This window comes from Paroedura picta, chromosome 4 (assembly GCF_049243985.1).
Source record: "Paroedura picta isolate Pp20150507F chromosome 4, Ppicta_v3.0, whole genome shotgun sequence".
NCBI classification, from domain to species: Eukaryota; Metazoa; Chordata; class Lepidosauria; order Squamata; family Gekkonidae; genus Paroedura; species Paroedura picta.
The window spans coordinates 68,739,099-68,767,091 of NC_135372.1; the positions used below are offsets into that span (position 1 = coordinate 68,739,099).

General features: G+C 42.5%; 1 protein-coding gene across 5 annotated transcripts in view; it reads right to left on the bottom strand.

Moving 5' to 3' along the window:
* ST6GALNAC3 (ST6 N-acetylgalactosaminide alpha-2,6-sialyltransferase 3) overlaps positions 1-27,993 on the bottom strand; it is a 387,985-nt gene that overhangs the window by 245,609 nt on the left and 114,383 nt on the right. For 2 of the 5 annotated variants that reach the window (XR_013230182.1, XM_077333295.1), the window contains exon 2: positions 5,107-5,139. The exons of the other annotated variants lie outside the window; for them this stretch is intronic. Coding sequence is in view for 1 of the 2 variants with exons in the window: in XM_077333295.1 (XP_077189410.1) it covers positions 5,107-5,139 (33 nt within the window). In the remaining variant the exon portion in view is untranslated. The remainder of the gene's footprint in view (positions 1-5,106; positions 5,140-27,993) is intronic. 5 annotated transcript variants of the gene reach the window in all.

Here is a 27,993-nt window from a genome sequence, read left to right on the forward strand (position 1 = left end):
GTGTCTTCACTTCCCCTTCTAAATGGCAGAGTGGTACAATCCCAGTTTCTTTTATAGGCCGAGGCATACAGCCAATATTGACAATTGAGAAAAATGTTGCACATGGCATCCATTTTTGCACAAGATTCCTATCATAATTTTATTCAACTGCAGCAGAGCAAATGACACAGGGGGGTTGTCCCAGAAAAGCCTGTGTGTCAAACAAAGGATTACATGAGATTTTATAATATTCCATTGAAGGCGGGGAAAGATGATGCTTTTCAGGTCAAACCAATGACCTGGGGTCTCCACCCCTTGCACAACCTACAGGACCACCCATTGCCATTATGCTAAGTCACCGGAAAAAGGTAACAAAAGGCAATTTCCCATTCTTTCTCAGTCCTCTGGTAACATAAACAATGGCATGATATAAACAATTGTCTCTGGCCTTGAGAATAGAACATATCAGCCTTGGTAACATTCCAAAATACAATGAAGAACAGAAATACGTTTCTGGGTCTTCTTTTACAAAATAGTCTGGTACACTAAGCTTTTCTTTACAGAACAATAATTAAGAAAATATTATCTCAACCGCTTATCCATCAGTCCCTCCTCTGGAACATTTTGAGCATCTTTGACTTGTTTTGGACGCAGGGAAAGTTCCCAATTTCCCCCCTTCTAGGGGCCCAAATGACTGCAATCTTCCTGTGTGTAGGTGGGGATAAAAACCCATTACCTGTCAAATTCAACAATGAATTACTTGGCCAAATTGTATAGTAATTGTATAATAATTACACTTAAAGACCTGTTTTAACAATAAACAGTTCTACTGAAAAACACTTATTCTAGGGAATGTTTAAACTGTCTGTTGTCAAATTTACTTTCAATGTCCATCCTCAATTTGCATGAAGCCAATTATTATAAACTCTCAAAGGCCAATTTTATTCTAAACCATAGGAAAGATATGCAATTTGGGTTAAAATACCAAGATGCACTTCAAAAGATCCTTTAACAATAGGTGGTAACTAGTAATTTACTGTTAGAGTCTGGGAATCCCATATGAAAGAAAGATATTTGCCTAAACACTCTATAAACCAAGCTCCAGAGAAATATCTTCACAGATGAGTACAAAGATCATGGGTAATCAAACTGCGACCCTCTAGATGTCCATGGGCTACAATTCCCATGAGCCCCTGCCAGCATTCTCTGGCAGGGACTTATGTAAATTGTAGTCCATGGACATCTGGAGGGCTGCAGTTTGACTACTCCTGACCTAGATGCTATTCATCTAGGATGTCGATTTGTCTTGGCTGACCAGCTGGCTGCCCAGACTTACTTTGTTAAAATATCTATTTTTGTTTCTATTGATTATAACAAGAGATATTATGATTTGCTGTGCACTACAATGCTTGCCTGCTATCTTTTCGCTAAATAAAGGTTGTTGCCCCACGTCAGGGTCTTGACGGCCTCCAAGCCTCATATTCAGGCAGCTGTGCGGGCTAGCAAGGCCCTCACTTGCCACCAGGAGGCCAGGAGTTTGGGGTGGAAAGCCCCAGCCTTGCCTATGCTGCCTTCAGGCCTCCCTCCCCTTGTTCCCTCCTTTCTCCCCTTCCCAAGATCCAGTTTGGTGTACTGGTTAGATATACCATGTTCTTATCTGATTATTTGATTCCCCACTCCCACACATACAGCCAGCTGGATGACCTTGGGCTCACCACAACACTGATATAGCTGTTCTGACAGAGCAGTAATCTCAGGGCACTCTCAGCCTCACCCACCTCACGGGTGTCTGTTGTGGGGAGAGGAAAGGCAAAGCGACTGTAGGCTGCTTTGAGATGCCTTCTGGTAGAGAAAAGTTGCATATAAGAACTCTTCTTCTTCTTCTTCTTCTTCTTCTTCTTCTTCACCCTGTCTCCTTCCTACCTTCCGTCTTCTTTACCCACTTTCCTTCCTTCTCCCTCCTTTACCCCTTTACCTCCTTTATCCCCTTTCTTTCCTTCCTTCCTTCCGTCCTTCCTTCCTTCCTTCCTTCCTTCCTTCCTTCCTTCCTTCCTTCCTTCCTTCCTTCCTTCCAGGACTCAGCAACCAGTTACTATCTTAGATAACTGCGGGACTGAGACTGCTTGTCGGCAATATCCTTTGGAAAAATCTATCCCTTAAGGAGTTACGTAGCTTTTGTCAAAAGCACAAAAAGCCTTTTAAAAGGATTTTTCTTTAAATATCTCACCACTTTCTACAGTACTCTGAAAGCAGGTCTTGTCACTGTATATATCCAAGTTATTTTACTTTGAAAATCTCTTGGGGAAAACAAACCTCGCAGAGACCATACTGGGACAGCAGTGTTCATGTCAAATTATATAACCCCCTTTCTAAGACACAGCACCATATATTAAAAGAGAAATGTCCACAATAAATAATTTGTCTTCTCCACTGTCTGTCAACAGACAGTTTAAGGGGTGGGGCTTTTTAAACAGTAAGAAGTACACAAGGTACCACAGTGGTTATTGTGTATAGCAACACATTTTACTCAAGAGCAGTCAACTTCCAAAAACCCAGTATTTGGAGGGACTAAGTTAACAGCCGATTTCTATTTTGTCTATGAAAAAGGAAAGATGATAATTAATTTGGGTACTATAGTAATTATAATACCTCTCTGTTTATATCAGGTGCAATCAGCAGAGGAGAAGAAACACAACAGCACATTCTCTGGTCCTTTGATTCTGTTCTGCAGGGCTTCTATTGGCCCTGTTTGTCTTTTCTCCACTGGTAACAATTGAGGATGGAGCTACCTTTTTTTTTTTTTAGGTCATAACACGGACCATGTAAATCAGTGGTCCCCAACCACCGGGCTGCGGCTTCCTCTCCCCGCCCTACCCCCGCAGTGAGAAACTTCCCAGGCCGCAAACAAATCAGCCGCCAAAGCGGCCGATTAACTTGCGGCCCTGCAAGCTTCTTTCTGCGGGAGGGGGAGGAGAGGGAAGTGCGGCCGCTGGCGCAAACATGCATGCATGGCAGATCCGCACATGCATGTGCGAAACTGCCGCCCATGCATGTTTGTACCATGCGTTGCTGCAAATGCGCATGTGGGGGTTTTCGCTCATGCACACATGCACGAAATTGTCACACATGCGTGTTTGTGGCAACGCATGGCACAAATGTGCATGCGCAGACCTGCTGCGCATGTACATTTGTGCATGGGCTGCCAAGCACACGCGACGCTCAGATCGCCGCCCCCCCACCGGTCCGCAACCTGAAAAAGGTTTACTGATGTAAATCATTGGATTTCCAGCCTACTCTCCTCTACTTGCCCTCAAAGTTTGGCAATTATTGCACTGTCAAACTCTGAGGGCAAGATTTCATAGGATCTGTTCTAGACATTCCTGAACATGCACCTATTAGTTTCTCAGAAAGCACTTTCCTGGAGGCACCTTCTTTGGGAGGGCCATAACTTGGATCCCATATATCCAATATTCACAAAATTTGGAGGACAGGTAGAGGAGAGTCATCTGCAAGTTTGATGACTCTAGAATGCTTGGGTGGGATTCTACTAAATTGTGATCCTCATAAATCAAACCAGTTCTTCCTGGTTTGTTCCCATCTCTAGCCCTAACCCAGTATCTTGATGAGATCGCTTTGTGTAAGCCAGACGCCCCAAGGGGAATCTCTAAGCCCACCTCTCTGAAGGAGACTATCTAGTAGCAGAAGAAATGGAAAACTAGGCTGTCTTGACCGCCCAGCTGTACTCAAGGGGAGGGAAAGCCATGGCAGAGTCACAGCTCCCATTTTACCAGCAGGAATTATATGGCTACCAAACCATACTTGGCTTCTAAACTGAAGTCTGTCTAGTCTTCACTGTCCAGCATTTCCTACCACCAGCTCATACTACAGCCTGGACAGCACCCATGCAGAGTAGAATTCAGTTATTTGTAATCTCCTGCAATTATCCATTATCAGCTGCCAGCCACTAACCTGACAGCTTTCTTGACTGAAAGGTGACACTGGTCTGTTTGAAAATAGGAATGGTGGTGATAGTCAAGCATAACAATAATCATGCCACACACTTTTCTTAATAGGATTTAGCATATATTGCTACAATAAATGCAGAATTTATAACTCTTATACATTATATAATGTTTTGCAATTTTCATTTTATTACTATCTATCACTATACTGAACTGATGATCCTTGCTCTATTTATTTGTTTATTTATTTATTTGACTTATATACCACCACTCTTGGACCAGCTGCCTCATGGTGGTTTACAATAAAAGCAAAGACAATAAAAAATACAATATCCCCATACTGCAGGCAAGACTATTCCATCCAGCTGACATAACTATACAACAGATGATGGAAACAAATGTGTCTTCTACTTAACCTCTCAATACCTTGACTCTTCTATTCACAGTTGTGATGTCTAAATATCAGGCAATGTTAGCCTGGCAATGTATCACCAGGCAATGTTAGCCTGGGGAGGTGATGTTGGCCCAGGGGGGTGCTGATTACACAAGGATGGGGGATGACCTGATCTTGTTCTCCTGGCCTCAACCAAAGGCCTGGTGGAAGAGCTCCATCTTGCATGCCTGTGGAACTGTCAGGGCCCTCAGCTCTTCAGGGAACTCATTCCACAAGGTAGGGGCCAGGATGAAGAAAGCCCTGGCCCTGGTCGAGGCCAGGTGAACTTTCTGTGGGTCTGGGACCACCAGCAAATACATATCTGCAGAGCGCAGGGGACATGTGCACTGCCCCAAGATGACTGTTTCAAGAGGGAGTGGTATATGGATCAAAATATAAATAAATGATGCCTTTTCAAATAGAAAAAATTGCCAATGGATAAATGTGCAGCAACTTAGAGTTGTCCATTGCATATATTAGCATTAGAATCCTTCTATATATCTTTTCATGTGCACAGAAATGCCCATTATGACTCCCTTGGCAACAACATATCAGAGATCAAGAACCAATCCAAAGTTAAAAGCAATCACATTAGTAAGTCAAAGGTATGTCTTATCTTGTACTTAGTAATCAATGTTAAATTATTTCAACATTACATTATTTATATTTCTAAAAACCATATGCCATCAACAATTAATTGTGTGGTTTTACAAGTATAATTTTTTCACTCACAATAGTCCAAATGTCAGTCAAAGAAAGAGGACTCTGTAAGAGGAGAGAAAAGAGGTCACAGATGCTTTCATTGAGACAATTAGAGTAACTATTTAGTTTATTCACAACTATCCTGTGAGGAAAGTTAGGTTGAGTGTGTGTGAGTGGCCCAAGGACACATAGGGTGCTTCATGGGTAAGTGGGAACTGAAATACTGGTCTTTCCAACCTTCAACCAATATTCAAACAACGACACTGCTAACGTACTCAATACTCACAATGAAACTTCACATGAATCTCAGAATCCAGAGTTAATAGTGACTTCTCTGATACCCTACCCTGAAAATATGGGAGCATTTATTTGGTTGTAGTAGGGTCCAGGATAGCAGAATCACCTCTCTTTCTATATTTGGAAAATCTGTATCTTCTTCCATCCATGTACAGATGCACAAAAACAAACAAGAGGGGAGCACAATAAAGCCAGAAATATTCCCATCTTCTCTGTTTCTTTTTCTCTAAATCTGCTAGTCCTAAAACACCAATATCACCTTAACTTTCACCAACTGGGTCACAGGCCTCTGCTCACTGGCATACAACTTCCTATATTTAGGCCACAGAATTTGTAATGCCCACCAACACACCAGTTTAAATTTAAAATAGAGATAAAATGGAAATATTTATTTAAGGGAGGGCCTAAGAAATAGACAACCTATGCTACCTTCATGGAATCAGTGTTCCTTATGTTATGATACCAAGACCCAGGTTGAGACATAGCTGGAGATTTGGGAAAGGAGCCTGAAGAGGGTGGGGTTTGAGGAAAAGAGGGACTTTAACAGGGTATTATGCTAGAGAGTCCACCTTCCAAAACAGCCATTTTCTCCAGGTGAACTGGTTTCTGATTCCTATAGATTAGTTGTAATAGTGGGAGATTGCCAACCACCACCTAGATATTGGCAGCCCCAGTTCAGGCCATGATATGACCCCAGAGCCCCACCCGAATTGAGGAAATTATGTTTAATGTCAGAGAAATATCTTCTTACTTCCACTGGCTAGATTGGGAAAAGGACACAGTTACCTGTTTATATGTGTGTGCGTGTTGCAGAACAGTTGGTTTAGGGATCTATGTAGTATGCAGTTTGGTGTAGTGGTTAGGAGTGCGGACTTCTAATCTGGCATGCCAGGTTCGATTCTACGCTTCCCCACATGCAGCCAGCTGGGTGACCTTGGGATAAAACTGTTCTGACCGGGCAGTCATATTAGGGCTCTCTCGGCCTCACTCACCCCACAGGGTGTCTGTTGTGGGGAGAGGAATGGGAAGGCGACTGTAAGCCGCTTTGAGCCTCCTTCGGGTAGGGAAAAGCGGCATATAAGAACCAACTCTTCTTCTTCTTCTTCTTCTTCTTCTTCTTCTTCTTCTTCTTCTTCTTCTTCTTCTTCTTCTTCTTCTTCTTCTTCTTCTTCTTCTTCTTCTTCTTCTTCTTCTTCTTCTTCTTCTTCTTCTTCTTCTTCTTCTTCTTCTTCTTCTTCTTCTTCTTCTTCTTCTTCTTCTTCTTCTTCTTCTTCTTCTTCTTCTTCTTCTTCTTCTTCTTCTTCTTCTTCTTCTTCTTCTTCTTCTTCTTCTTCTTCTTCTTCTTCTTCTGTTCTCTGATAGACTACCAGTAACCATGAAACAACATTCCAAAACAAGGTTTAGTATTTATTTATGGAGATATAGGGGAACTTTAACTGAAAAGACACTCAAGCATAAGAACAGTTAAATTATTATGTTCAGAAGGAAAGGATGTGGGTTTAAAGAGTTAGAAGTGAGCCAAGTGTCTAGCTGAATGAGAATTCTTTTCCGGAGAACAGTCACAAGGAGCAGTGGGAGAGAGAAGAACTTAAAGAGAGAGGAATGGATACTTTAAGAGAAAAGGAATTAACGGAGAAGAGTATCAGCCCTCTTTCTGCTGACATGGGCAGAGCACATTGACTGTCTTGATGACTCACAGGCTAAAAATAGGTGCATTAGTAGATAACCAGTAGGGATGGGGGAGGGATTTATCAGGAGCAAGATAGAGGCTCAGACCCCATTTCCCATATGTTGCTGATGTGATTATGTCACTTCTGGTACATGCAAGAATTAACATTGCTAAGTTGCCAGCAACATAGCTTGGATCTCCCTCCTGCTCCTGGTAAGTCGTCCCATTAGTGAGCTGATAGGTTGCAGGGATGGAAGGATCCTCTTCCTCCAGTATTGGGCTGGCAACCCTAAGCTTTAGGAAAAACTTCCAAAAAACCTAAGGCAAAAATAAGAAGGCAATGCAGGTGCTCCTGTTTAGCAAGGAAACGGCCCAAAGTCCCATTGAAAGAAAAGCACAGTTGCCAGCCTCTGCACAAATGGAAAGAATGAGTTTGCAGTATTGGCCACAGTCCATCCCCTTATCTTTACAAAAACAAAGAAACTAGTACTGACTGAACCTGGCAGTTTGAGCAGCTTCATAATGCTACTTGGCATCCTGTGGGACACTGCCCCCCCCCGGAAACAGTGAAAGAACTGGCAGCCTAGGGGTTGGGGGGAGGTTGCCCCCACTGGATAATTTCAATTTTGGCATGAGCCCTGCTGCCCCTCCCCAAGGGGCAACATATACTCCTGCTCATGTGCAGTACATTCAAGTAGCTGTACAATCACAGAGACTGCACATTCAAGTGGGCCAGCCAAATACTGAACAAAACATACTTGTACAAATGCCAGCCTGCTCAGTGTTAATTGACTCAACCCCAATTTGCATTTCCCAGTTAGTTTGCAGCAATTGCCCCAGTCTATAGTATGTATGCCAAAGCTTTTATGGGGGTGTCTCAGCACCCATACATGCCAATGGCAGTAAGTACAGGCCGACACCTACATATGTTTTACAGATGACTTCCAGATGCTAGCACTGAAGTCAATGGGCGTAGAAGGGTGTCAACTATGCTTGGGATGGAACTATAAGTGTCCTAATGACTTGGACTAAATCTACATTTCAGCCCCAAATATCTTTCTGAAAATGTTCATGTACAGTTGCTCTCTAAATCTGAGAGACTGGACAGCATATTGTTCTGTAGAGGTTTCAAGGATTGTTTTGCTCCTCCTTATAGTCAATAAAAGTTTAATAATACTCAGACTGGTAGATTGACTGCTGAAACAACAATATATATGAGCACTGGGAATAAGGAGTCAGAGTTAGTATACCTCTAACATTTGAAAAATAGACATAGCAAACAGTGTTGAGCAAGCAAGCATCTCCCAAAGGCAGAGAGAAATCTCACATATTTCCCCTCCATAACTTTGAAACAGTACCAAAATACGTATGCTTGTTTCTAGAATCCTGAAGACACTTTCTCAGCATTTGGATAGTAGAAGACAACACCATGGCACACCAAAACCTCATGCATGAAATGTTAACAGTTTTTAAAATGTGTGTTTCTGGGTTGTGATAAGATTCATTATCTCCAAAACATTACCTCCAAACACAGAGATGTTTGGTTAAAACTAAAGGTCTGGGGCAACAACAAACAAAAAAAAATTGTGAGGAAAAGGAATTGAAAGACTTATTGGTCAGCATTTAAATCAGTTACAGCACTAGAAGAAAAAACTATTTTGCCACCAATTACCGAGACTCAACAACTAGGCATATTAAAAATAAGGAATTAATCTTTCCAATATGTTGCCTACTTTAATACAGTTCATTTTTCAGCTTAAGTGTCAACTAAGTAGCTTAACTGTCAACTTTTGATCTGGCAGTTACACAGATATAGATGGTCCTGATGTTGTTTTTATGCATCTGTAAACAGCATATAGATTATTTTATAATAGCACAGAATTGATTCCTTTTTTTAACATCACAATCAATCTTTTTATGAGCATACTCCCAGCTATTCCAAGACAGTACATCCCAAAAGTCTCTTACAAACTTTCCCTTCAGCAGATTTTCACTCACAGTTGCACAGTTTGTGCTGCAGGGTCATCCACGGCCATTCTTAGTTGATAGAGCGATTGTCTGTTTAATTTTTGCTATGCTTTATTCATTTTAATGCAGCCATAAAAACCTCAAATTCCAACTGAGTGATGGGGCTAAAGGGAAAAGATTTAATCCTCATTAAAGTAATCTCTTTATTAAAATAATATCAACAGGAGATTCAGATAAGGATCTCCTGTGTTGACCCTTGTATTAGGCATCACAGAAGAATTTTATTTCTCCCATCCTTGCACAGTAGATTCCCACAGTTAAAGATAGTCAAATCCTTTCCAATTGCATACATTTAATATGACTGAAATGTGACTCATGTCCTTTTATGCAGTGTATGCATTATTTGCTTGCAGCATATTTTTATGTAGTTGGGGAAGTTTGTTCAATAGAAGAATATATGCAAACCCTCTTTTGGATAGGGAGTTGAATTAGATTACCTTTGGTGTCCCTCATTTTTCTACAACTCCAGAAAAAAACAAATTCAATCAGCTCCCTGATCCATTTGTTTTAGACAAACCTAGAACCAACCAGAATGTACTGTACATGTATAGAATTTCAAAGCCTTGGCTCCCACACAGCTCCTGAATTTTCTTTCTTTTCATTTTGTTCTTCTGACTCTTCACCATCCAAGTCTGAATTTGGTTCATATCCAGAAGCAAATGGTATCAAGGAGCCCTGCTAGAAAAACTTAGCAGCTCTAATAGTTTGGTGTAGTGGTTAGGAGTGTGGACTTCTAATCTGGCGAGCTGGGTTCAATTCTACACTCCCCCACATGCAGCCAGCTGGGTGACCTTTGGCTCGCCATGGCACTGATAAAATTGTTCTGACCTGTTGTGGGGAGCGAGAAAAGCAGCATGTAAGAACCAACTCTCCTACTACTGCTACTGCTATTGCTACTGCTGCTACTGCTGCTGCTGCTGCTGCTGCTGCTGCTACTACTACTACTACTACTACTACCTGGAATTCAGCTCCTCACTTTTGCTGCAATTTTCTGGCCTCAGCAGAGTCACAGCTTCCATATTACCAGCAGAAAAACAGGTCGGAAAGCTGAGCTAAGCTTTGCATCCACAGGCCAGGAAAAGCATTGTCTGATATAGTTCAGCCTACTGAGGATCTGTTAAGAGTCCTGGAACTCTGCCATGACCAAAAAGAAAGGTTAGCAACCTTATTCTCAACTTGTATTTGCAAGGCTAAATTGAAGTATGAATAATGCTTCAATTATGATACTCCCTGGTAATTAATAGCATGACAGCCATTCATCTTTAATTTACCTTCCCTAAATATAAATCTTTCAACTTTACTGGAATAAGATTTTAAAATTATTACCCCTCTATCAAGGTAGTTTTTAATACCCAGCTGAGATTTAGTTTAAATATTCTCCTCTTAGCATCATATAATATTAGGCAAGAGTCCCCTTTCACCTTTATACACAGGCCAATAACCCCTACATCTGTTCAAAACAAACTGAAATATCCCTGTTTAGCACCAACACAGGACTGCTACCTGCTACCAGCTGATTACCTTCTGAAACTGCATGTGAGGTATTAGGCTGAAAATGAAACAGACTCCCAGGTCTAAGGGTGGTCAGTGGAATATTTGCCATAGGCATGATTTTCACCTGCTCACTTCTGGCTGCCTACTTATACAACTCTCCATTACTTCTTCAGTATTTTTGTACATTGTTACCCTGAGATACATTGAACTAGTGCTTATTTGGTGATAACTATAATCTCATCTCAAGCTCTTTCAGGGATGTGTCATTGACCCCAAGCAATACCAATTAAGACTGTATTCACATCATATGGCACAATCCTCTGTATGGAGGAATCAAGGGTGCCACCTACTTCCACACTCTCAATCATTAATCTAATGCAATTCATAAAGGGGGGGGCATGGCTGAGTGGTACAGCATCTGCTTCGAATGTAGAAAGTGTTCATTTCTATCCTGGGCATTTACCACAGGGGGTGACAGCACCCACCACCACTGAAGTAGTTGTGAGTTCCTGCATGGTGCAGGTGGTTAGACTAGACCACCCTGAAGATCCCTTCCAATTCTATGATTCTATGAAACCAGGCCACAAGCAGAGCACCCCCACCTGGCTGCACTGACAAGTTCTGATGGGCCTCAGTGAGGTGGGTGAGACAAATAGGCCTGAGATGCTAGAGCAGAGCAATGCTCAAAATGAGAGCAGTCACCAGAAAAACAAGGACTTGCAGCAGATGACAGCAGGGGAGCTATGCCGAGCTTAGCTTGATTGCAGGAAATGGAAGAAAGAAGGAGGGGGTGGTTAAAAAGGCCCAACAAAGGTGTGGGGGTATTAGGAGTCAGCCTCCACAGAGGCTGGTGATGAGAAAGAGGAGAAGGAAGAAGAGCTGTAGCCAAGAATTCATGAGCAGGAGGGAGCCATGGGGCAGCAGCAAACCTCTCAAGCAATGGTGGCAGACAAGGCCTAAGTCTTAGATGGAGAAGTGCCCAGCTGGCTGCTTGTTACAACCAACAGCTGGAAGATACACCTGAATCTTCACTAAGGTGACCAGATTTTAACATTGGTAAAGCAGGACGCCATTAACCGGGGGGGGGGGGTGGTTCTTGATTAAAAATTTGGTTTATATGGAGCAACAAAAAATTTCATAGAATGCATAGAATCTGTACACAGCTCGTGGCGCCACGGGCGCCACGGACTGTATAAAAGACTAAGGGGTAGTGGGGAGGAGTTAGGGCGGGACCGGTCCGGGATAAAAACTCGGAGGGGCCAATCAGGAGCCGCAAAGCGGCTCCTGATTGGCCCCTCCAAGTGTCCATCCCGCCCGAAGCAGGCAATGCGGAGCCGCGCAAAGCGCGGCTCCCCATTCCCTGCTTCACCCGCACAGCGACAGGTGAGCGGTCACCCGCGCCGCCTTCTCCCGGCCGCTCCGCCAGCCAGGAGAAGGCTTCGGACAGCGGGTGGGCCTGGGCGGGTGGGCCTGGCCGCCTTCTCTCAGCCGGCGGAGCGGCTTCGCGCCCTCACTGCAGCGAGGGCGCTCCAGAAGCCGAGAGAACGCCGTTCGCCGTTTGGGGAGGGTGGGGGTGGTGGGAGCCGGCCCTCTCTCGGCCTCTGGAGCCCCCTCGCTGCAGCGAGGGCGCTCCGCAGGGCGAGAGAACGTCGTTCTCCGTTCTCAGGGGGAGCTGTCTAGCGCCCATTTTATAACAGTTTAAAATGGGCTTGAAATCTAGTGCAAGAATAATATTGTAATATATATATTTTAAATTTCAACATTACAATTTGCCAGGTGCCCCCAGATGTCCCCCCAAAAGTGGGTCAATCTAGTCACCTTTATCTTCATACGAGGATTGAAATACCTGGACTCCCTGCCTTAGCCTTTGCAAGTGCTGTATTTGTTCTCTGGCTATGCCTATTTGAAGCTGAGGTACTAAGTGCTCAGTCTGGGCATAACAAGTGAGACTGCATACCTGAAACCTTGCCTAGACTGATTTTCTGCCTGTCGTTGACCATGATTGCCCTCAGTCTTGTTGATTGCTGCCTGCCCTTTATGACTACACTGCCTGTCTACCTGTCTTCTGACATTTAGACTGCCTATCTACCTGACTGACGTCTGCCTGCTGACTCACAGACTGGTACAAGACAGCTTCTGATTCTGTTTTTATTTCAGTTGCTGGCAAAGACACTGTATACATTCCTTTGCCATGCTACTGACCATCCTCAAGGACTCCTAACAGCCTAGCTGGGAATTCTGCCCACTCCATGGTTGGGAATGGGCCAAGCAAGCATCTCCAACCCATGCTGGGAGACAATTGGAGTCTCCAGCCCAAACTGAGGACAAGACATCACAGGAGGCGAGATTGGAGTGTGGATATAAGGGCAGAACCAAGAGGCTAGCATTATTACAAGTTACCTCTGGATTAGGAGCAGGAGTTGGACAATGCAATCCTTCTTCTCCATGTCTAAAGCCACCTAAGCACCTTGAGAAACAAGATGGCTGAAGACAGTGTCAGCAGGGGTGAGAAGCCCAAACATGAGACCTTTATCTGAGACCCTAGAGAACCACTGCCAGACAAAGCCAGTAACACTCATATGGACAGACCAATGCTTAAGGCAGCTTCATGTGTTCTTGATATGGAAGTCCACATTAGATATGCTCCTTTCTTCCAATGCTCCAGACACTCAGTGTTGTTCATCCACTAGAAAAAGACTTTTTAAAGAAAGCCTTGATGCCCCCAGGAGCAAGAATGTGAATCATGTTAATTTACTGTGAAGTGTGGAAACAGAGGGACAAATTAAAAGACAGCATGGTTGGCTGTAAAGGAACCCTCTCCCCCATACTTCCACTGTTCTCTCCAACTGATTTCCTACTGCCAAGCATTACTCTTGGTTTCAGAGCAGAAATAATAAAAAATGATGAGGAGAACGTCTTCTAGATGCAACCTGTGGAAGGACAGAAGGGTTCAGCATCCATATCCCATTCCCATGCTGTGTAGTAGATTGACCTGTTTTATGCTGATTAATTCAAATTTCTTTGGCATTAATTTACAAATGGTACTGAACTTGCCAAGCAATCATTCAATCTGACTTGGAGACCCTAATCCTCCCCCTTAACTCTTGATGGTGGAAGTAGGCTGTAGTTACTTAGTGATGGTGACTGCACTCTGTTTGATGTTAGGGATGTTTTCTTCCAAATTATTATTCTTTATGACCTCAGGTTGAATCTTAAGATTTTTGTTTAAAGCAAATAATTTTTAAAACAGATGCCCTGACACCAATGACTTTTTTTTGTCCTTCAATATTGGTTTGAGTATTAGAAATCACACTACCCATTTGAAAAACTCTTAAAGACAAAGAAATTTTAAAAGGGATATATGCTCACCCTGTTAGGAATATTGAAAATAGAAACTCAGATTTAGAATATTTTATGAGGTGTTTATAAGAAATTCTCAGCAAGATTCATTTCCATCAAACCTCAAGAATCCCGGGTGCATAAGCAATACTTGTAACTTCTGAACCACATTAATTTATCTTTTGGCCACCATAGGTTCCTCTCATACAAAGGTACACACAGAAATTACAATAGTCTGATTTGATTTTGATTTAATCTAATTGATGATTGCTTTAAATAGTACTGTTTTTATATTTAAATGTTGTACACCAATCTGAGGTAGCTGTACTGGGAGGAAAGTATACAAATCAAATTATTATTATTAATTTATTATTAAATGCTGTAGCAGTAAAAGAGCAAAACCACTTTGGTAAATCAAACTGAAAAAGAATTTCAGCAGGTTGAATGCTCAGCTCCATGGCTCTTTCCCATTTCTCAATGACCCAATTTCTGGGCTCCAGCCCTTGGTTCAAGAATCTTAGCCCATGGCTCTCATGCCCCATGGCGCGCCCGCACGCTGCCGCTGCTTCCCCCAAACACCCACCCAGCCACCCATCTCTACCCCAAATTCTTCCCCCTATTCCCCCTCACAATTCGCCCCCCCCATCAGCCCAGCGGACCCTTCACCTTCCTGCCCCCACCCTCCTTCCCCCTGCCCCATCCTCTTTCCTTTTGCATTCTTACCTTCCTTCTTTTCTCTCTCTCTCTCCCTTCTATCTCTCTCTCTCTCTCTGCCCTGCACCCGCGCTCTGCCGCCACTTCCCCCCAAAACACCCACCCACCCATCTCTACCCTGAACTTTTCCCCCACCGCCCCCTCACAACTGGCCCCCCCTCACCTGCCCAGCAGACCCTTCACCCCCCTCCTTCCCCCCTGCCCCATCCCCTTTCATTGCTCCTTCCTTCCTTCCTTCCATCCATCCCTTTATCTCCTTTCTCTCCATTGCTTTATCTCCATCGCTTACTCTCCTTTCTCCCCTTCTCTCTCTCTCTCTCTCTCTCTTTCTCCCTTTCTCTATGCCTGCCTGCCTGCCTGCCTCCCTCCCTCCAGTGTTCTGGCCACTGCATCTTTCTCCTCCCTCTCTCCCTCCCTTCCTTCAAACCCAGAACTTCTAAGCAATACACTCCACCATCATACCATGCTAGCGCCTGTTGTATTTCCTGCTACAACGGGCTTAAGCTACTAGTAGAACTATAATTATGCAACTGTTTTTCTAGAAAATCTACCTACATAATTGTCAGCTTGAGAAAATACAATGGGTTATGAAACAAATATAAAATATTGGGAAGGTTGCATATTTACCAAATTGAGTAAGAAGTTGGGAAATAACACCAGAAAATTACATGTGACTTCATTCAGATATTCAATGTTTTTATATCTGCTTGATCTCTCTCTATATATACTTCAGCAGCTTATAGCCTGAATATCAGCTGTAATTCAGGGAGATCTCCCACCTAGAGGGAGGCAGTGCTATCTAGATATAGTCTTTAGAAGCCAAACTATAAATTCGGCAAAATATGGAAGAGCTGTATTATAGAATGCAGAATATGGAAGAGCATGACTATGATGAATGAAAGCTTGCTGTGATTTGTGCTCCATTCTAATCATGGGTACAACAGGAAATGCAGCCTATTTATTTCAGCGCAACTTTACAATTATGTAAATATAGCTAGAAATACAGCTGTAAACATTTTTATTATTATTAAAATTTGTTCCACATTGAACAGGCGACTTTTGTTTTCTCATGGATGTTTGGAATGGGCTTTCAAGGAAATAATGTGTTTACCTGGTGCATTAATGCCTGGTGCATTAAAATATTTTGAGAATGGGAGCCGATCTGATTCAAACAAGAGAGAAACCAAATGCTACAAGGTTGACTATTGAATTAATGAAAGAAAAGCAGGAGTAGTTCACCAGGGGCAACTGTTATGTATTATGCGGATTCAACTAGCTAGTCTTCTTCAACATTCCTATTGTTAAGACTAATTTAAAGAGAAAAATGAGAACAGGAGAGGCTGAGCTGTTCAATTAGCATTGGAGTGTTGAATGTTGGCACTAAACTCCTAAAATTGCTTGGTTTAAATTATATACAGTGGAACGCAGTCTTTCTGTTAGTTTACTATCTTCTGGAAATACCTGCTGATTATTCCTCTTCTCAGAAGATTGAGAAGGGTGTCTTAAAGGATTACAACCTACAGACTTATGTTTCTGATTTGTATAACTGCTGAAGAGCATCAAATAAAACATTTTGTAAAGGTACAGTACAACTCAAGTGTTTCTTCATGGAATGCACAAAAACAGCAAACTGGCCCCTGCATGCACCAAACCAGGGACAAGAATCTTTAAAGAGCAGAAAACAGTTTTCTGTAGTCCAACAGGAAAACATTTTTCAAGAACCAAAAACTTGTTTTGATAAAGAAACTTGATTGATAACTGTGCTGGCCCTTTAAAGTCCAAATACAGAAGCTTACAGCTAGAGAGAAGAAATAGTCACTAAAAGGATTCACACTCGTTTACAAAAACTGCCACCCTTCAGTATCTGATTATACGCAACTTTTCCTGCCAAACAGCAAAATGTATATTGTATTGAAGATACTGGATGTTTTTGTTCAGACAATTCCACACATACTGCAAAAGCGATTGCAAACACGAGACAGAAATACCAGGCAGGGAGTAAATATCTATTTAATATATTGAAAAGCTTTGTGATTGCTTGACTTAATCACTGATTTTATCCCACCCTTCTTCAAGGGTGGTTCACATGTCATTCCTTTCATTCCAACATCAATCCAGTGGAGAGTGACTGGCCAAGGGGCATCCAATGAACTTCATGGATAAAAGGGCTAGCCAGCAGCTCTGAAAGTTCAGCCTTCTGCTTGGATAACCTGAGAATCAAATGAGGTGTTATATTTTACATGAGTTTACCATGGGGCCATACTGCAGCTGCAAGTCCTGGGGCTAGTGTAAAAAGCACAGATGAGGGCAGTTTTTACTTTGGCCATGATGCAGGGGGAGGAGGGTCTCCTATTTTCCCTTTATGCCTTTTTTGCCAGCTAAAACCCCCTGAGAGCTGCAGAGGGGTTATTAGCCCCATTGGAAGACTGGAAGTGTTCAGTGCATGTACACCCTCCTGATGGAAGAAATAATGTCACCCCTGCCCCCCCCCCAGGGCATTTTGGCTGTCAAAAACAATGCATTGGGCAAAGCGGATGCTATTCCTTCCCCTGCACCACTGTATCAATCAGAACAGAATCAATCTATGCTTTTTACACAGAAGTTGCCACTAGGACTTGCATGTGTAGTACAGCAGCAACCCCCCGTGATAAATTCATATAACAACTAATATCTGTTCGATTAGTCCCAGTGATTACCCCTCCTGCTCCAGCCTCCCCCAAGTATTTTGAACACCTTCATAACACAGGATAGACATTTTCATTATTATTGTAATAAACAATCTTAAAAAAAGAAAACAGCCTGGGTGGGCTGTGACAATTTGTGAGTGTCCCCCTGCATACTAGGCAATCCCTCGCAGGACATTCGTAGTCTCAATGAAAAGCTTTCCACTTGATTTTTAGTCCCAGCAGTGGGATCTCAGCATCTTCTCCATACACTCAGATTAGCTTTTCCTGAAGTCCCTGGCTTCCTTGCAGCCCATGGCTTGCAAAATAGGCCTTGTAAGTGCCTTGTTAGAGCTAGGACAAGGGCTATGTTGCTGTTCATTCATAAGCCAGTCTGAGCAACAGGGCTATTAATGACAAAAAGGAGGCCAATATAACCACCTTAATGATCGATTTGCAACAGAATTTATTTCCAAGAGTGGTTACGATCTGGGCCTGCATGTTTCCTCCCACTGCTATCAATGAATCCTGCTTCCATGGAAGTGTTCAAAAGAATTGTAGCCTCTGGCCCCATTGTCGATGGCATGAATTGCAAGTAAAGATTTTCATGGTGTAGCACAAACATTTTCTTCTGCCATCTGCAAACTGCACTTCAGTTAAAGGACTGTGAACAAAAGCTGCTTGCTACAAGAGTTGGCAATTTTTGAACCAGTTGTCGTACACAGTCTGAGGTTTGATTTGCAGATGCCAGGAGAAAATGTTTGTTCCACACCAATAACACCTTTATTTCCTGATTCTGGACATCAAAAATCAGAGTCTGAACACACAAAAGTATAAGCAGGAGACACCATCTATCCATATCAATTCAATATATATAAAAACAAGCTGCCTCATTGTCCAAGCTGCTGCTGCTGCCAGCCATGCCCTCCTCATACACTCCCATCTCCATGCTGTTGTCAAGCAATGGTGTGATCAGCCTTGTTATCTCACTGTTCTGTAGCACACAATAGTATGCCCCAACTTGCTATTCTATCACCCAAACAATGGGATTCAGGCCTGCCTTTTCTAAACCATTATCTTCTCTAGAAGGAAAGACATCATTTAGAGATTTTTAGTTTAGAAAAAAAATGACAGGAAGAGAGGTGGGGAATACTGTGAATACTCATGAAAACTGTGAGGAAAGTGGACAGAATTGTTTTTTCAGTTGGGCTGTTTTGATGAAATTCAGTGACAGAGGGTTCAGGACAAAAAATGCATAATTAACTTGTGGAATTCCCTAATATGAAGTTATGACCACAAATTTTAAACACTGGATTAATTCATGCTTGGTAGCTCTACCACAGGCTATTCATCATTACAACTAAATGAAGCCTCCAACAGCAGAAGCAGTGTACATTGTGGCAGGATAAGACTGTGCTTTCATCACATCAAAGGCATCTGAATAGCTGTTTTGGGAATTCAAATTTTGGAATAGATGGAACCATGATCCATACCTCCCTCCATTCATTAAAGAAATAGCCTGTTATTAAACTACAGTTCCCCTGTGATTTCTGTATTAGTTCTTTTTGTTGCATTCCCATCCCTGTGGAACTTCTCAGGGTCCCACTCAACGTTTAAAAAATGATCTATCTTCTCTTCCATATCCTTCTTGATGCTCTGCATAATGCCTTTGATTCTATCCTTAATATGTTAATAGATTTATGCTTAATGTCCTTGAGATTGTGAGCAGGGATATGTTGATTTTAATTTTGCACGATATGTTTTGGCATTTTTAAAAAGGACATTCAGAATATAACTAAAGGTACTTAACATAAGTTCACATTTTTCTGTCCTTTATTCTAACTTGGTGCAACTTAAAAAAATATTTTTGCTCTTTGTACTAAGTTAGGGAATACCTGGAAATTTGAGGCTAGAGTTTAGGAAATGTGAGATATAATGCTATAGCATTCAGACTCCAAAGCAGCCATTTTCTCCAAGGGGAGTAATCTATGTAGGATAGAGACTAGTTGTAATTCTAGGAGGTCAATAAGCTGTACCTGGAAGCTGGCAACTCTAGAAGCACATTTTGTGTTCCACTTTTCAGACTAAAAAGGATTTTGCTATCCTGGCTTGAAACAATGCATTTCTTTTCCTTTAGTTTTTTTTTCCTGAACATCCAGCCTGTGGAAGAATTTTAGAGAATTTTGGTTGGTCCTAATAAAAGTACTACATGACATTTTGGAAAGAATTTGTGGACTACTGTGGCTATTTACAACCTCCGCACCAGGATCAATGTGGCAAATTGGTTTCGGAGAGAAAAAATGCAATTTTAAATAGTGGAATTCGTTGTTATGCATACCTGCCTTTGTAGTGGAATCCAGTTGCGTTTCAATCGTTTCCCACAGGTTTCTGGTCTCGGCAAAAATCGCTAGGAAGGAAGCGATATTTGCCAAGCTTTGTCCCGCCCCTGGCCGTCAATCAAACGAGCAGCCAATGGGCGGCCGTTATCATGCTCCCGAAAAGCCCCTTTCCCTTTAAGGCAGGTTTAAAAAAAAACACGTTGCAACGAATCTGCGTTGATTCGTTGCAATGGAGAGACCCATCTAGCTGGCAGGTGGTGTGTGAGCTGTCGTTTCATCGTTGCCACGCTCCCCCGAGTGAAAAAAAAAATCCCCCCCTCCATGCACGGGCGCGATTTTCGGCCGAAAATAAAGGGAACCAGTAAACGGAGCTGTGTGGTGCTTGGTGACTTAAAACATCTCTGTGGAGGGACTGTAGCTGGGGAAGTCTCGCTGGGGGAATGAAGGCTCGCCAGTTCATTGCTCTCCGCTCGCTCCGAGAAAAAAAAATGGCGATCGCTTCGTCGGAAGATCAGAGGAGAGAGCCAGGGGGAGTGACTTTGCTGAAACCGCAACAATGGTAACGCACAGAACTTTTTCGCGAATGTTGCAGATTGGTTGCAAGAGTGTACCACTTTCCAGAGGGTGAATCCACTTTTTGGGATTTCCCTGGAAGCGCTACAATGAAGCACTTTTTGCTGATCGGTTTCAGGAGTGTGGCAGATTGTGTACGATGTTATGCATAACTGCATTTTAGTAGCGATTACAATTTGCCACACTCCTGCTACAATGAATCTGTGCGGAATGGGCCTATTTCTTCCCCCACCCAACTCAAATCCTAACTGGAGCAACTCACAACAAAATATGACTAGGTACACTAAAGGCCAACCAACTCCTACACCTTGGTATTTTCAGCAGCTATGAGGTTTGCACAGAACAACTTCCCAGGGAATTATGACCTTGTTTACTTTTTAAAAAAGTGTTGGATGTTTTATTTAAAATAAAATAACAGGCCAACATGTTTAATATTACTCAATCAGGGAAGATTTTATTACACTTAACATTCTCTATTAGAGGGCGAAGCCCAGTTTAAAAGTAGGCTAGTAGTTGGCAGATACGCCCCTGTCATCTCTCACTACCAGTGCATGGAGGGACCACTGCGAACAGGGGGCGGGATGGAGCTCCCCCACCCCCACCAACAGTGAGGAGGCAGTGAATAGTAGTGGGGCACCTGTGGCAGAGGTGGCAGCTTGTGCCGCTACCATGGGCAGGGAGGCACAGACAGACGCACTTGTCTTCGCTGGGGGATGAAAAGGGCAATTGCCTCCTATATGGAGGGCCTGCATTTCATGGCGACCTCCTCAGCAGGGGAAGGCCGGGCAGGCCTATGTAGAGGAAACAGATGGGCTTTGTATCTCCCGTCAGTGCCAAGCAGGCGGGGCAAGTCCATAGGCCTCAGTAGAGGAGGTAGCCAGCATTCCCAGCCACCACAGGCAGGCAGGAGGTGGCTGACAATGGTGCAGGCTCCATGGAGGAAGTAGCTGGTCCGTGCAGCCCCCAGAAGCAGTGAGAAGGCACACTGGCTGGGGTCTATCAGAGGGCCCGCACATCATTAGAAGTACCCATCATATTTTATTTTGTGTGTGTGTGTGTGTGATGATACGATAGATGATGATGATTAGAAACACATGTGGCCACAGTCCTTTCAGCATTTTTTCTTTTATCCAATAAAAGCTATATGATAATCACTTATCACCTAATAGACAAAAAGAGTAGGAAAAAATTGCAACTGCTAAATTTTCTTGTGGATCCCTGTCAGCAAGCATATATGTAACTAGATCATAAGAATATATATCACCAGCAATTTCAATTAAATATAATCCCTCCTGAAATTAGAATATAAAAGACATTCCAAAAGAATATGAGCAATCATGTCAATCTTACCCAAAAGACAAGGACAGTTTTGTTCTAAATAAGGTAAACATATGAACCAGAACTGCTGAGGGGGCATTCAATCCAGCCATAATTATGCAATTGAAAGGCTTTGGGAAGTAAACAGAAGGGTATAAGAAGAAAAAGACTTTGGTGAGACAATACCCAAAAATGGGGATGAATGGGTGTGGTGTGATATAAAAGTAGAGTTGCAGTGATCAATTACTTTTACATGATTTCTCACCCAAGCAAATGCTGCGTGAAGACGCAAGCCCTGACTGGTGTCCAGGTTAACAGAGACCTTCCAGATCCCATTTTCCCTGTGTTTTGGCCAAGAGTTGGATATCTGCTTTCAAACAACACCTAAAAGCACAGAAATACAACCCTGCAATAAAATTCTCATGAGGTGGGCTTGTTGTTCTAAGCATATCAGTAGAAAGAAACATGAATAGCAGTGTCTGAAAGGGAATCACAGCAAGAGGTAGCCTACTTAAATCTGTTTTTCATTCAGCATTTGAATTTTGTACATTATTTATTGTTGCCATCAAAAGTTTAAATCCTTAAGGCATCATTCTTCATGCAGTCCTCTTGTCCTCTTTATAATACCCCAGGTAGCTTCACTCCAATAGAGCTACATAAATTTTTAACTTTTTCATATCCAAATATGACACACATCACCTTGAGCCCAAAGTTTGCATTTCTCAATAACTTTGTAGGATTCAGCACCTTTTTAGGAGTGGTACTAAGAGACATTTCTTTTAAACATTATGTAGGAAAAGAAGAATTTTCTAAAACTTCACAAAATAACTTCCAATACTGGAACATTTATGTCCCTTGATCAGTGGTTATTTTCTGCTCTAGTTGACAAATTATATACCTTTATCTACTTACATACATTTAAAAGTAAACATTTGCTTACTTGTTGCAAAGCCAGATTCTGACAAAAGACCTAAAAAAAAAAAAACATGCTTCTGAATTTCTCACTGTTATGTCTTTTCTTGTCCCTTTAAATGTTCTTTGAAAGGCTAATGACTCTTTACTCTTCTTGCAACTTTCCTTTATCAGTTATCAGCTAGTGAACATAACTACCAGCACATTTCCATTTAAAAAACCCCAAAATAACTCTAGGTGCTATGCCAAGAGACATGCATGGTACATAATGCATGGATCAGTTTGCTCTGGTCCTATTTAAATCAAATGAGGCACAGGATTCTGTTTGTTCAGATGTACATTGGTCAACCAATCAGAATAAAGTAACAGGAAGCTTATTCAGTTCCTGGGGTGCAATTCTAGTTCATCTCCTAGTAGTACACCCTGGAAAACAGTTCTGGGCTACTAGACAAATGTAGGATCCTCTGGCTACACAACACACATGAAAACAATCAACAGACCAGTGGTCCCCAACCTTTCTGAGGCTGGGGACCGGCAGGGCATCGGGCCGCGCCCATGCGGACCACGCCCGCGCGGGCCACGCCCACACATCGGGCCTCGCCCACACGGGCCACGCATGCGCGATGTGCGGCCCAGCCCTGATTCCCTCTCCCCGCCCTCCCGCAGTAAGAAGCTTCCAGGGCCACAAGCTTGCGGCCTGGGAAGTTTTTTACTGCGGGGGGGGGGAGAGGGAGCCGCGGGCCGACACCGAGCCACGGCCCGCAGGTTGGGGACCACTGAAACAGACCATCTCAGGATTACTTGACTAGGGGAATTAGGGGTGTGCATCCAGGTCAACCCAAGCTGAAAATGTGCCCAAAAATACCTTATTGTATTTTGTGGGTGTATATTTAGGCTTCTGAATGTTTGCTCAGGAAAACCAGGGGGGGGAATTCCAAGAATATATTTGGGAATTACTGGTAGACCCCAAAGAAGTGGAGAGGTGGGAGCAGATTGCACCTGCCTCTCTGTTGCTTCTTGGGCTTCAACTGCAGTCTCTTTAAAGTTTAAAGGGATTCAAGTATAAAGGAATTGCAGAAGACAGCCTGAGGATCAACTGTGCCAGGTGGAGCAGAGTATTCCCATCAGCTTGACTTCTGGCTGGCTAATCATACAGCCCAGTTAAAACTAGGCTGCAGAAGAAGTCAGTCCCAGAAGCTGCTGTAGAGCAGTGAACAGTCTGCTAGTTGAAGTACAGAGTTCCTTTGGCCAGCTTCTCCTGCAGTTGTTTAAACTGCACTGCAGGAGAAAGCAAGCCAGTCTCAGGATCAGGCTGTGTTTTTCCCCCTCATGTCTACTGGACATGAAAAAATGAGATTTCAAAAATTTCCCAGATTTGAATACCATTATTGGAATCCAGAGTCTTTCCAAAACATTTTTAGGTTCAACAGATAGTTGTTGTTGTTAGGTGCGAAGCCATGTCCGACCCATCGCGACCCCATGGACAATGATCCTCCAGGCCTTCCTGTCCTCTACCTGTCCCTGGAGTCCATTTAAGTTTGCACCTATTGCTTCAGTGACTCCATCCAGCCGCCTCATTCTCTGTCATCCCCTTCTTCTTTAGCCCTCGATCACTCCCAGCATTAGGCTCTTCTCCAGGGAGCCCTTCCTTCTCATGAGGTGGCCAAAGTATTTGAGTTTCATCTTCAGGATCTGGCCTTCTAAGGAGCAGTCAGGGCTGATCTCCTCTAGGACTGACCGGTTTGTTCGCCTTGTAGTCGGCATTCAACTGGGTGTATCTTTCTCTTTCTCCCTTGCCTTTCACTTCCCTTCTCTCCTTAGCTATTTGTAAAGCTTCCTCAGACAGCCATTTTGATTTCTTGCATTTCTTTTTCTTTGGGATGGTTTTAGTTGCTACCTCGTGTAAAATATTGCGAACCTCCGTCCATAGTTCTTCAGGCACTCTGTCTATCAGATCTAATTCCTTACATCTATTTGTCACCTCTACTGTATATTCGTCAGGGATATGATTTAGTTCATACCTGCCTAGTGCTTTTCCCTATGTTCTTCAATTTAAGCCTAAATTTTGCAACAAGAAGCTGGTGATCTGAACCACAATCAGCTCCTGGTCTTGTTTTTACTGACTGTATAGAACGTCTCCATCTTTGGCTGCAGAGCACATAGTCAATCTGATTTCTGTGTGATATCCATGTGTAGAGTAGTCTCTAAAGATATCCACTGTGTAAGCACCGAGTCATGTCTGACCCTTGGGGTGACGCCCTCTAGTGTTTTCTTGGCAAACTCAGTACGGGGTGGTTTGCCATTCCCTTCCCCAGTCATTACCGTTTTACTCCCCAGGAAGCTGGGTACTCATTTTATCGACCTCAGAAGGATGGAAGGCTGAGTCAACCTTGAGCTGGCTGCTGGGATCTAACTCCCAGCCTCATGGTCCAAGCTTCAGACAGCATGTCGGCTACCTTACCACCCTGCACCACAAGAGGCTCTTGTATATTACTAAACGGTAGTAAAAAGTGGGGTACTTAACCCCTGCTCTTTTTTCTTCTCTTTGTACTGCATAGGCCCATGGCTGATGTGGCTTCTAGGAGGGACAAGCAGGTAAAGCCCACCAAGATAGCCTGCCATCTCCACACAGAGTTCTAGCTGCCCTTGAGTTTTCCCATAGCCTCAGGACACAAAAGAGTGATGAGTAAGTTGTATCTTCTCCAGTGGCATCCTCAGTGAACTGAGGGAGGGAAACACTTGTCTCCTTTTTATAGGTGCTTTGGTTGAGAAACTGTGCCAAAGAGTGGCAGAGTGTGTGGTACTGTCAGGAGCTTTTGTAACATCTGCAGCTTGTGTGGGCATGCAGAATTCCCATGTGTAGCCTTCTGGACTGCACAGCAGAATATTCATTAAACTCAGTTACAGGTTAAGTACAATCATGTTTTCTTTTTAAATATTGTGGCATCCTAAAGCATGTACTGTAAATATGGCGAATTTTCCAACCTATGGTCATGTGTTTAATAAAGTTCTGTAATAAAATTACCATTATTAGAGCATGCAGTTCCCCTGTACAAATCAGCTTTACAAGTGTTCTGTCAGTCTTTTCAGTTGTGAAGTGGGGTTCTCTATATAACCTATGTGTCACATATACATACATTACATTTAAAGTTTAGTGCTTGGGGTTGTTGCAGTGAATACAAATGCTGCAATCTAGCTAAGAAATATTGACTCAGCACTCTGTAAAAGGTCTTTGCAGGACTGTTGCACAGGCTTCCATTCAATCGACTGAAAGATTTCCGTTTTCAAGCTATGTGCATGAATGTGCATGCTACCTTAATTCCCACTTTACAAGAGAAGTCAGAAAGTACCCAAACAGGTAACGTTCACTGAGCATTTGAGAACTTTATGGCAAGTCCTTTATGGGTTTTGTGAACACATTTAAAAAAGCAAGCCAACATTTCTGTTGATATGGGGGAAGTTCGATTGAAACTATGCAGTCTCTAGATAGCCCTGAAAAATAGAAAGACTTAGCCTTTCAAAAGCTTTAGGGAAAATGGTTGTAAGATTAGCTATTACTACTGGACTATTTATTAACATGTCCCTGCCAAGTGTTTTCAGCAATGGGAATTCAGAACTATACATAAAAATGTTGTCACTGTTAGAATATCTAAGAAACTGTAAAGTATTTATATTTTAAAATAAAACTAAGGAACACTAAATGACATTTAAGAATAAGATTCAAAATCCCACCCTCCAGAACCCTTCCCACAATATTTAAAAAATTGGGGGGGGGACCACCCTCAATTAAAACAGAAATGCAGAACATCTTTAGTTGCCCCTGAAGCCTGGTAGGACTGCTAGGCTTTTATGGATTATTTAGTGCTGTTTCAAAGATACAATTTTGCTTCACCAAGCAAGTCTCCTTAAACTGGGGCATTGATCACTACTTCTCCAGCAGATCACTGTTGTTATACAACAATAGAAATTCCATCTAAACATCCAGAAGAAGTTCCTGACAGAACGGTTTCTCAGTGGAACAGGCTTCCTCGGGAGGTAATGGGTTCTCCATCTTTGGAGATTTTTAAACAGAGGCTGGATAGCCATCTGATGGAGAGGCTGATTCTGTGAAGGCTCAAGGGGGTGGCAGGTTACAGTGGATGAGCAAGGTTGTGAGTGTCTTGCATAGTGCTGGAGGTCGGACTAGATGACCCAGGAGGGGGGTCTATTTGAGGGGGCCTACAGTGAGAAAGTAATAAATGCATTTTTCTCTCCACATGAGTGGAAGTGCTTTCCATTCAATCATATTCAAATTTGAATACACGCCATTATGCTCACACTGTACCACAGTATAATTGGCCTCACCCTTTAGTAAAAAGAATTTTTGAAGTAATACTCAAGTCTGTCATCAAATCCTTGTCACACACTTTCAAATGTTTTCTCTGTCTTATTTCTCTATCAGTACACTAAAATAAAAAATGTTTTAACTTTAGAGGTTGATTAACATGGTTAGAATTTTAAGCCATTTTGCAGAATGAAAATAGTTGATGGTGATAAAATAAAAATCTAATACAAAGTAGAAGAAAAAGCAGGAACAGGCAGAGAAAGGCACTGGAGAATAAGGCTAGAATATATACCAAAAGCAGAAGCAAATCTGCTAACAGAATTGTCAGACAGGAGAAGTAAGAAAGAACAAACCTGAGACATGAAGCTCATGAGAGCATATAATGGGATAGGGAGAAAACCAGATTCAAAATGAAATCTTGTAATAAAAGAACTGTCAGGCATATAATGAGGCAAACCAAGATCAAGAGAATGAAGTGCCAAGAAAAGGCAGAGCTAGATTCTCTTTTACAGACCTGAAATAATCAAAAGGATGCTCCAGAGACAAAGAATGAGGAATTTCCTGATTTCGAATGACAAATTGCAAGTAATAAAACAAAAATATCAAGACAAATATTTTACAAATTAATGAAATAGAAATCTCCAAGGGACAAAATGGGAGGCTTTGTCATAAAAGTGCTGAAATCAGGATTGGCAGTTTTTCTCTGAAGGGGAGTAATGGAAAACAAGTGGAAATTCAGCAGGTGAAAATTTCCCCATTATGGTGCATGAAGAAAGCTTTACTTCCTGAATGTTTACTTGTTATATCATCAGAGCCTATAAGAAAAAAAAGCAGTCAACAATATCAAATGCAGAGCCACTGCCTTATCTGCTGAAGTGGAGTAAGGCAGGTTTCAGTAGAAACTCTAGACTTTGAAGCTGAACTCTGTTAAAACAGTATTAAATTCTGTTTGACCAATGACACTGAAGAAGGCCATTTTTGTGGAGTCACTTCACTTCATGAGGAATTACTTCCCTAATTAGCTGGATGGTTTTTTGCTTATGAGTTCTAAGGGCTCAGAAAGTTCTTGTCAAGAAATGCACCCTTTGCAGGGAAAAGATAACCCAAACCAAGGAGCATAACCAACATCCCCACATATATGGTCTTGTCAATGTTTCACCTCCAAAGCTAAAGGACATTGAAGGTAGCATTGTGGGAGAAACCTCAAAGCTTCAGAACCCTCATTCAACTTGGCTTCAGCCAAGGTCT